The sequence below is a fragment of the Onychomys torridus genome, chromosome 21, assembly GCF_903995425.1.
Source record: "Onychomys torridus chromosome 21, mOncTor1.1, whole genome shotgun sequence".
In the NCBI taxonomy this organism is placed as follows: domain Eukaryota; kingdom Metazoa; phylum Chordata; class Mammalia; order Rodentia; family Cricetidae; genus Onychomys; species Onychomys torridus.
Window position 1 is genome coordinate 3,938,220 of NC_050463.1, and position 11,574 is coordinate 3,949,793.

Sequence of the window (11,574 nt, forward strand, 5' to 3'; positions counted from 1 at the left end):
TAGAACCTAGGACCCTTCCCAATCAATCAATCACTAAAAAAAAAATGCCTTGCAGCTGGTTCTTATGGAGGCATTTTCTCAATTGAGTTTCCTTTCTTTCAGATAACTCTAGTTTGTGTGTGGACGTAAGGTTAGCCAGTACAATTGACTACTTATCAACTTGGCACACAAACTATTAAGTCACAATCACTCCTTTCTTATTTGTTTATAAGAACACACATTAAAAACATAAATAACTTTAATAAACACTCTACAATTTTTACAAATTCAAACACATTAAAAAGTCTTTCAATTATGGCTGTTGTTAAAAAAAAATCAAAATTAAATACCTATTCCCTGCAAGAGAAAAGAAGCAGGGCAGTCACAACCTGAAAAAAAGCAAAACTTCACTCCAACAGTAAAACTAACTCAACACCCAGAGACTGGGATTCAGTCACAGTCTTTGGAACTATTACAAAGGGCTTGGGTCACTTCTCTGCAGTACACACAAGTTCTCTTCTAGGCTCTAAATGGTTCCAGTTCAACACTGCTTATGGTCTTGGTGGGCATCTCATGGTACTGGCATCTCCAAAATGATGGACTCTTTGCCTGGTGTGCAAAGCTTTACCTCATTTATTACATTGACTGGATTTGTCTCTAATATGTATTCTTTCATGATTTTGTAGATGACTGTTACGTGCAAAAGCTTTACCACACTGATTACATTCATAAGGTTTCTCTCCAGTATGACCTCGTTCATGACTGTGAAGATGATATTTATGTGCAAAGGCTTTACCACATTGACTACACTCATAGGGTTTCTCTCCAGTATGACTTCTTTCATGCCTTTGAAGATTACTGCGAGATGAAAAAGCTACACCACATTGATTACATTCATAGGGTTTCTCTCCAGTATGATTTCTTTCATGCATTTGAAGATAACTGCAACATGAAAAGGCTTTACCACACTGGTTACATACATATGGTTTCTCTCCAGTATGTGTTCTTTTATGCATTTGAAGAGCACTACCAGATGAAAGGGATTTGCCACATTGGTTACATACGTAGGGTTTCTCTCCAGTATGACTTCGTTCATGTCTTTGAAGATTAATGCGATATAAAAAGGTTTTACCACATTGACTACATTCATAGGGTTTCTCTCCTGTATGACTTCTTTCATGCCTTTGAAGATGACTGTTACGTGCAAAAGCTTTACCACACTGACTACATACATAGGGTTTCTCTCCAGTATGACTTCTTTCATGCCTTTGAAGATCACCATTACTTGCAAAAGCTTTACCACATTGGTTACATTCATAGGGTTTCTCTCCAGTATGACTTCTTTCATGTTGTTTCAAATTACTGGGATCTGAAAAGGCTTTACCACATTGATTACATACATAGGGTTTCTCCCCAGTATGACATCTTCCATGCCTTTGAAGATCACCATTACTTGCAAAGCTTTTACCACATTGATTACATTCATAGGGTTTCTCTCCAGTATGTCTCCTTTCATGCATTTGAAGATAACTTGGACATGCAAAGGTTTTTCCACATTGTTTACATTCATAGGGTTTCTCTCCAGTGTGAATTCTTTCATGTATTTGAATATAACTAGAACATGCAAAGGCTTTTCCACATTGCTGACATTTATACTGTTTCTTTCTAGTATGAGTTCTAGATACTTGAAAATAACTGTGACATGCAAAATCTTTACCACCTGGATTATATTCATAAGGTTTTATTTTTAAAGGAGTTCTTCGGTATAACTGCAAAGAGTAATTGGCTCTAAATGTTTTATCATCTTGTTTACATTCAGAGGGTTCCTCTTCATTGTGGGTTCTTTTGTGTGTTTGAAGATACCTATGATGGTTAAAAGCTTTAAGACATGGCTCACATTTATAGAATCCTTTTCCCATATGAGTTTTTTCACCTCTTTCAAGAGAACTGGAAGAATTCAGAGCCTTACCACACTGGTAGCATTCATAACATTTTCCTACAACATGAGTCACATTATATGTGCAATGTGAACCAGGACAGATGGAAGAATCTTCATATTTCTTAAACTCATAAGGTTTTTCTCCAGTGTAAGTATGTTGATGTATTCCCACTGAATTGTGAAATCCAAATAAATCTACACTTGTATCATTATCACCATGTCTTCCCATTGTGGGAACTACTACATAGTTTATTCCGGGAGAGACAGAGGTACAGTGCTTCTTTCCATATCCATTATGCTTACATGGTTTGCATCCAGGGTGACAAATGATGTACCTATTAAAGGAAGAATAACAAACAAAATGTTTTCCAATTGCATTCACACAGTTTAACTTTTTGTTCCTCATGAAGATGTGTTTTCGGGATTAAGATTCCTCCACCACAACAACATTCTTAAGTCTCATAAACTGCTCCTATCACTAAATTATGGTAAGTCTATTAAAGTATATGAGTAACACTTAGCTTAATTAAGGGACAATTTGCTTATAGAAGGACTTGAACATCCCCTAATCCCATAGTCAATGTGAATACCTTTACAATACTTGAATGGAATTAAACTAAATGGATGGATAGTTCTACTCAACAACTTGGATCTCAGTGAGCTATGATTAATATGGTGACATCTGTTAAGGCATTGTTTCCTTGTCTTGTTTTTTAGAGGGACAGCATGCAAACACACATCAGCTACCTGAAATTGAGGTATTTGATGTTGTAAGAATTTAATAGGGTTTGGGAATTTAGCTCAGTGGTAGAGTGCTTGCCTAGCAAGTGCAAGGCCCTGGGTTTGGTCCTCAGCTCTGGCAAAAAAAAAAAAAAAAAAAAAGAATTTAATAATCATCACAAGGCTATGTAATTTACACTGTTAGTTTTCATTAAATAATTAAATAGCAGGGCATACTGAAATTTGTTCAGAGGCATAAACGTATCACCTTGTACAAGAAAATTACCTTCCATGTCTTCTAGAACTTTGACAATGATCTTCAATATTCTGGTTTTCCCATTTGTAGCCTAAAATATAGCATCAGAAATATATTATGTATTATTGAGAATGATGCAAGATTTGAGTTATCTTATTTGAGTGAACCTTAGAACCATATCTGATTCACAACATTATTCCTCTTTCACAGTCAAAATCACAATAGAACACTAATCTCCAAGAAAGATTTGTCCCCTTAAGCTGCAAAGTGAAGGAAAACTTACATTCGTACCTATAGCAGTGAGGTTCTCATAAGTTTCCAACATCACATCTTTGTAAAGACTCTTCTGGGAAGGATCCAGCAAAGCCCACTCTTCCTCACTGAAGTTCACTTGCACATCCCCATAGGTCACTGCATCCTAAAATTTACCATACAAATATGGAATAAAGATGGGAACACTTCATTGAGCATATATTTACATAATTCTGCACACTCAACAAATTTATTTCATATCACAGAATTTCAAGTGCAATCACCAAGTCATTTTAGAAGGAAACAGAAAAGGAGGACATGAGTCTCATTTCTGGGCCCTCTCAATAGCATATGGCATTGTAAGAGAAATGTTGAATTACAAATAGGAAGAAACATGCAAACAGAGCAAAAGTATTGAGTAAACATCAGAAAAATTGTATCAAAATTACTGCCATCAAAGAAGGATAGACAATATGGACATGGTGATGCACATCTTTAATCCCTAAACTCAGGAGAAAAAGACAGGCAAGTCTCTGATTTTCAGCTGGCTGAGTCTATATAGAGATTTAAAGGACAGCCAAGTTGCATACTGAGACACTGCTTCAAACAAAGAAAAAAAATAGAGAGCATGCAGGGGCTCATTCTAAACTCCACCAATGATTTATACATTCCCTCCAGAAATACACTTTCCTTTCAGAAAATTGGAGTACCTCATTTAAACTCTAAGGCTTCATAATGTTCATATGAAGGAATGCATTTCAAGTTACTGACAGATTAAAAGGGTTCTCAAAACAGTGAAGTAAAGCTGATGCTAAAAAATAAAACAAACAAACAAACCCAGTTGAGTATAAAGATGGATCAACAGTTAAGATCACTTATTGCTTTTGCAGAGAACCTGCATCAATCCCCAGCACTCAGTTGGATGTCCTAACAATTTGTAACTCCAGTTCAAGAGAATTCAGTGCTCTCTTCAGACTTCAGTGAATACCAGGCACACACACAGTACACATGCATATATAAATAGGCAAAAGATTCATGCGCACATTTCAAAAATGAAACCAAATTAAAGCATGCATAAAGATATGGAGAATGTTACACACCTGCAATGCAATCATTCAGAAGATCAGTATTAATGTCATGAATACATACCATCTTGGTGTGAAAAAAAAATGATACTTTCTGCCAAAGTTAAAAAGTAAAGAAGTGGGTAAAGCTCAGCACAAAGCAAATGCTTCACATGTATAAAGCTTAATTCCATCAGCCAAAACTATAGAAATAAAAATATCATGGCAGAATAGTAGTTTAGAAAGGAAATGCAATTGCTTCTATTCACCTTAGGTTATTAGGGATGGGTCCTGTAATAATGGTAACAGTGTCTATGCCTGAGAAGGAAGAGGGCTGCTAACTTTCAACTACAGAAAGAAGACAAGTGTGGTTGGAGTATAAACACTCAACACCCATCCCCAGAGACTAATTTACTCTACAAAGGACGCTCATCCTAAAGGTACCATATGCACCTTGATGAAAACCACAAACCAGAGACAAAGTCCCCAGTACATCTTTGTACTTGGGAGATTTTTCATTCAACCCACCACATTTCAACATAGGACATGACAGCCTCACACTTAACCTATAATGCAAAGTGCATTTATTCTAACCTCAAAGACCCCCATATTCTGTACCAGTCCCAACAAAGTTAGAATGTAGAAAGTTTCTTCTAACACTCAAGGCAGTCTCTTGATTGTGATATCTTGTGAAAATCAAAAAGCAAATTATATCTACAGAACACACAAAGGCACAGAATAAACATTTTCTTTTCAAAGAAGTAAGGAAAGATTAGACCACAACAAGACTGAAACCCTGCAGGACAAACACCAAACTGCAGGTCTGTGTCAGGCACCTGGGGCTTCAGTTTCAAAGGGTGTAGATGGCTCTTTCTCTCTGCAACTTCCCACACATTGTGCACTTTTGCTACTTCCACTGCCTATGTGCCACATTTTCTTGAAATAAGAATGATAGAAAACTTAAAGGTCATGGATTTTTCCTCTGTCTCAGTTCAGCTTTCTTGAGCCAGTTGTTTGGCAGAGTCAAGGACCCAGTTGAGGAGACTGTGATAGTTCATTGTATGTGTGAAAATGAAGAGTGGGTTGCATTTTAAGACACTAGATGTCAAGTTACCCAAGCTTTGAGACACTTGCCATGAATAGCTGCACATAGGTAGTGGAAGTAGGCAAAGTACACACAGTGCACAATGGATGGGTGCTGCTTACTGGCTTGCTCAGCCTGCTTTCTTATAGAACCTAGGACCTTTTCCAACCAATCACTAACAAAAATGCCTTGCATCTGGTTCTTATGGAGGCATTTTCTCAATTGAGTTTCCCTTCTTTCAGATAACTCTAGTTTGTGTGTGAAGTTGACATAAGATTAGCCAGTACAATTGACCACTTATCAACTTGGCACACAAACTATTAAGTCACATCCATTCTTCCTTCCTTCCTTCCTTCCTTCCTTCCTTCCTTCCTTCCTTCCTTCCTTTCTTCTTTTCTTGTTTTGAAGACAGGGTTTCTCTGTGTAGTTTTGGTGTCTGTTCTGAGTCTGGATCTCGCTCTGTAGACCAGGCTGGCCTTGAACTCACAGAGATCTGCCTGACTCTGCCCCCCAAGTGCTGAGATTATAAGTTTGTGCCACCACTGCTCAGCCCATTCCTTTCTTATTTGTTTATAAGAACTCACATTAAAAACATAAATAACTTTAATAAACATGCCATAATTTTTATAAATTTAAACACATTAAAAAGTCTTTCAACTATGGCTATTGTAAAAAAAATTGAAATTAAATATCTTCTCCCTACAAGAGAGAAGAAGCAGGGCAATCACAATCTGAAAAAAAGCAAAACCTCACTCCAACAGTAAAACTAACTCAACACCCAGTGACTGGGATTCATGAAGTCTCAATTTTCCTTTTAGAATCAACTGAGAGATTATTCCACATAAGTTTTTAATTTTTCACTGATTATGTGGTAAAAAGATCCATTCTAAGTTAATATCTCCCTTCAGCATTAATATTCCAGTAGGAAAATACTTAGAGGATAAAATAACCAGAATGCAATCAAGCTCTGAATCTAAACAATCCATGTGCACATCCTGTAATTTCTTTTCCACCAAAGCCAATTCTCTCTCAGCTTCAGTTGATAATTCTCTTGGGCTGTTTAAGTCCTTGTCATCATTTGAGGTTTTGAATAAATTAATTATTTCTTGATTTTTCTACTCCAATTGTGGGCTGAAGATGGGAAATGTTTCCTAGCAATCTTAGAAAATCATTAAAAGTCCACAATTGATCTCTCCTAATTTGCATCTTTTGGGGTCTAATTTTTTTGTAGATTTGTTTTATATCCTAAATAATTAATAGAATTTACTCTTTGTATTTTTTCAGGAGCAATTTATAATTCCCAAGATGATAAAATTTTCTTTACCTCTTCAAACATTCTTTCCAAAGTATCTACATTTGAATCTGCAAGTAAGATGTTGTCCATGTAATGGTAAATTATAGATTGAGGAAATTGCTTATGATTCATTTCCAATGGCTGACACAAAATATTGGCACAGGGTAGGGCTATTTAACATTTTCTGTGGGAGAACATTCCATTGATAGCTCCTAACATGCTGAGAAATATTATAAGTAGGCACCATGAAGGCAAATTTTTCTCTCTTTTTCTTGTAAAGGTAGAGAGAAGAAACAATCTTTTAAATTGATAACTATAAGAGGCCATTCTTTATGTAACACAGAAAGCAAAGGAATTACAGACTGTAGAGAGACCATTGACTGATTCACCTTATTAAAATATTTTCCAGGGGCTGGAGAGATGGCTCAGTGGTTAAGAGTACTGACTGCTCTTCCAAAGGTCCTGAGTTCAATACCCAGCAACAACATGGTGGCTCACAACCATCTGTAATGAGATCTAGTGGCCTCTTCTGGCCTGCAGCCATATATGCAGGCAGAACATTGTATACATAATAAACAAACAAACAAACAAACAAACAAATAAATCTTTTAAAAAAATTATCCCAGGTTTCTTTTTAATAACAAATACAGAAGAATTCCAAGGGCTGGTTGATTGTTCAACATGCTGACCATTTTGTTACTAGTGTATTAGCTATTCTAAGGCCTGCAGTTTCTCTGATTTTAAAGGTCATTGCTCAACCCATACAGGTTTGTCTGCTAACCATTTTAAAGGTATGGCTGTTGGTGCCTTTGAAAGATCAGCAACTGTTGTGTCCTGTTCTTATACAACATGACTGGTGATTGTTCTTTATACTTCCTTCACATATTTCCCCCAGAAACATACAATAATTGATGATTTGTTTCTCAGATTGGAGGAATATTAATCTGAGTATTCCATTGCTGTAACAAATCACGTCACCATAAATTCATTGCTATATTGGCCACTTATGGCTTTAATTTTCCTCTCTGTCCTTCTGGGCCTATACATTCAACCCATCTTGGTCTCTGTTTTACCTGAGATAACATTCTAAACCCTAAAAGCCGAACATTTATCTTCTGAAGAGGCCAACTTGGATGCCAAGCTTCTGGTACAATTTTTGTTACATCCATACCTATGTCTACAAGACCTTCAATGACAATGTCACTTATTTATATTTTCAATTTTGGTCTTTGTTAATTTATAGAAGTTAGCCAAAATGTTTGCTTTATGGTTTCTCCTGAAATCTTTGTTCTCTCTTCTATAGCTGTTCTATCATCCAGAGAAGTATGGCTTCTTACAATAGGCATTAGGTACTTTAATTGCTGTAGGACGGACTTAATCCATGATGACTGAAATGATTGAACTGAACTTGACATGGAGCCTGTAAGAGGCCCCTAAAGGAGTTTCCCAATGGCAAAAGGATACCTTGACAGTCCCTTGTTGATCTACATTCATTAGTCTAATACCTGCCTTTGCTACACCTTCTACATACTCCTGAAGGGAGGGGTGTTCTATTGGGATTAATTTTAGAAAGAAAAAAAAACCACACACACATTATTTCTAGGAATCCTCTGTTAACAATCCCTTTTTAGGTGACCTTGTTTACCACAATTGAAACATGTGACATTTCAATTTTTTTTTCAAACCTCTGGAAATCACCTCTCCTATCCAAACATCATCATGGTTATGAGATAGAATATTGACTGTAACTTGGATCTATTTCTCTAAGGGTTCTGATCTTGCCTTTAATGGCCTAATTACCCCTTTGCATTGTGCACTGGCATTTTCAAAAGCCAGAGATTCAAATTACTATTTTTCTATCTTCTGAATTTGGTATCCTTACTGCTGAAGTTAATCTTTGTAAGAAATCAGTGAAGGTTTCTTTTCAGCCCTGTATAACTTTAGTAAATGAATCAATTTCTTTCCTACTTCTTCAATTCTGTTCCAAGCTTTCAAAGCTGCTCCAGGAGTCTAATCAATTCTATGAGCAAGGGACAAGGAGATCATGATGGGAAAATGTATAGACAGACAGCCAAACTAGTAGAAACACATGAACTGTGTACCAATACCTGTGGAGCCCCCATGGTACTGAACTAGGTCCTATGGGTAGGCAAGACAGTTGTTTAGCTTGAACTTTCTGTGGGTCCCCTAGGCAGTGGGATCAGGATCCATCTCTGGTGCATGAGTGGGCTTTTTGGAGCCCAGTACCTATGGTGGGACACCTTTCACAGCCTTGGTGCAGGGAAGAGGGGCTTAGACCTGCCTCAACTGAATGTACCAGGCTCTGCTGACTCCCCATGGGAGACCTTTCTTTGGAGGAAGTGGAAAGGGGAGGTAGGTTGGGGAAAGGCTGGGTGGTGAGAGGAGGGAGGAGAGGGGGATCTATGGTAGGTATGTAAAATGAATAGAAAATTTAATAAAAGAAAAAAAGGAAAAAAAAAGTGAAGGCTCATATAACACACCAAGGTCTCTGTGTAGAATTAGCACATAAAAGGAGACACTGAGTGTGCAGACACAGCAGTAGGCAAGCTACTGGCTACCTATGCTACTTTATAATTTAATATTCTGACTTTAGAGAATATTCAGGAGCATGGTGGGCCATACTTGTTACTTAGAATTGCACTGTGCCAGGTAGGCCGACCACCAGGATATGCCTGTATTGACACCTATAGTTCCCCCCTCTATTTATCATTTTGCTTTCCTGAGAGTAGAGCCACATGATCAAAGAACAGAATATGTAGAGAAAAGGGGCTGGCTAAAGAAACCCACCCTGACCCTGGAGCACAGAATTAGGGAAGGATGGCTCAAATAAGGTCAGTGAGAGAAACACAGTTTAGCTCAGATCAGAGCCATCTCTGCCCCTGTCCAACTGACTTGTGAAATCAACCAATCACAGAGCAGACAGCAGAATCCTGGTCCTAGGGCCCAGGACCAGGGAAAGAAACATAGCCTGTGTTTGGGACCTGAGCCAGAGAAATGAACACTTTATCCTCAAACCCAGAACCCAGGAAATACGCTCTGACTCTGAAACTAGTACAAAAATAACACTCTTGCTCAGAGGTAGTGTCAAAATGCCAAGAAAGGCCAGTGAAAGAAACACAGTTTGGCCCTGAAATCAGGGCCATCTCTGCTCCTGGCCCACAAAACTGGCCAATCCCTGGGCAGAAAATAAACTAACCAATCACAGTTGACTCCGCCCCCTAGACATCCTATATAAACCACCCTGCCCAGTCAGTTGAGAGCTGTTCTCTCCACCCTGGTAGAGGCAACTACTCTCCTGGATTCTTCCTTCCCAAATAAACCTCTTTCTCAAAAAGAGTATTGGATGAAGACCTTCATTGCCTGGTGAACAGAAGAACCTTGCTGGTCCCATAGTGGACTGAGCAAGGGGGAGTTGAGCAAAAGAGCCTTACTGGGATGTCCCATAGTGGACTGAGCAAAAGAGAGCTGGTAACAATGAGCCCGAGATTGTGGCTCTCCAGGAGAGGAGCAGAATTGCTGTGTCCTGCAGGGAGACCATCCCCCATCACACCAGGTATACCCTGACTTTCCTGAAGAGTCAGGATACCCTTCCTTGCTGAAGCAGTTCCAGGCCTGACTCTCCTGAGAAATCAGGAAATTTTTTTCCCCAAGGTTGGGCTGTTTCTTTGCAGTCCCAGCCATCAGAGCTGTGCTAAACAGCTTCAGGTGTCCGGGATACCTCGCCCTTTAGGGCTGAACTGTCTCCTTGCAGTTTCAGCCATCAATTTACTAACATTTTGGTGCTGAAACCCAGGACACCAAACCCAGAGTTTTTGCAGTTTACTTACAGAATATACCAACAAATATTACAACTAAAAAGATACTAGCATAGGTTAAATAAAACTAGCGCACTGACAACTAACCTGGTGACAGTTCCCTCAGCACCCTCACTGGAACCCCTTTACTTATGTATCCCCCATTTACTGAAAATAACCCTGAAGCATGAGGTGAGGAATTTGATAATGTATCTAATCTTAAATTTCCTGATTTAAGAACTGATAGTTAAGGTCTGATTTAAAGACAGTTTTAATTTCCTGATAAGGACTTATGAGAAACTATGAAAATGCTACCTTTGCTTTTTTTTTTTTGTTTGTTTGTTTTTTCGAGACAGGGTTTCTCTGTAGCTTTGCGCCTTTTCTGGAACTCACTCTGTAGCCCAGGCTGGCCTCGAACTCACAGAGATCTGCCTGGCTCTGCCTCCCGAGTGCTGGGATTAAAGACGTGCACCACCACTGCCCAGCCAAAAATGCTAACTTTACAAACTAGGCAAGCTAGGACTCAATTCTTTCTCAAACTCATGAGCTGCACTTGGTATTTTCAGTGCTATATCAGCAAAACCAAACTGTCTGATACCTAATTACACACTAACCTATCTATTTAAAATTCTAGAAAGCAAAATGGAAATGAAGAGTCCTTGTATAATATCTTGAGAGGAAAAGAGAACTGCAGCTGTTTGAATACAGGCTAAAAATGGCTACTTATTTCTATTAGAACTTGGAAAACAGAAGGTGGAGTCACATGCTAATGGTGATTATATAATGGCTGGGCAGTTATACCTCACATAGCTCAGCTGATAGCTCATGACTGGGCCCAAGTTACATGTGATACTATTGTCACAACTTGTAAACAATTGCTAAAAAGACCAGAAAGCAGAAGGTGATGGGTGGCTGAAGATGGCTTTCCCTTCCAAGATGACATCTGCTGGGGTCAAATATCTTGATATTCCAACACACCAAATATCGGACAATTTCAAAGCATAAGTTTATGATTATTTATACCATCTTACTTGTGAACATGAATATAACCATGATGACCATGACCAAGAATTCTATAGTGACTCTTGCTGTTTTTGAGGGTGCATTGAGTGGGTGCTGTTTGGTTGGCAAGTACATTATTAGAAAAGAAAGGCTAGGTAAAGCCATCTTC

General features: G+C 38.4%; 1 protein-coding gene across 3 annotated transcripts in view; it reads right to left on the reverse strand.

The window, feature by feature from the left end:
• The window catches only part of LOC118571397 (zinc finger protein 431-like), a 152,678-nt gene that overhangs the window by 129,470 nt on the left and 11,634 nt on the right, over positions 1-11,574 (reverse strand). The window contains exons 2-5 of one of the 3 annotated variants that reach the window (XM_036170382.1): positions 4,247-4,325; positions 3,186-3,312; positions 2,925-2,985; positions 283-2,253 (exon numbers count right to left, since the gene is read on the reverse strand). In XM_036170382.1, the coding sequence (XP_036026275.1) occupies positions 609-2,253; positions 2,925-2,985; positions 3,186-3,312; positions 4,247-4,261 (1,848 nt within the window). In that variant the 5' untranslated portion in view covers positions 4,262-4,325 and the 3' untranslated portion in view covers positions 283-608. Of the gene's footprint in view, positions 1-282; positions 2,254-2,924; positions 2,986-3,185; positions 3,313-4,246; positions 4,326-11,574 lie in introns of those variants that run through there. The other 2 variants (XM_036170371.1, XM_036170373.1) reach the window with 2 other exon arrangements.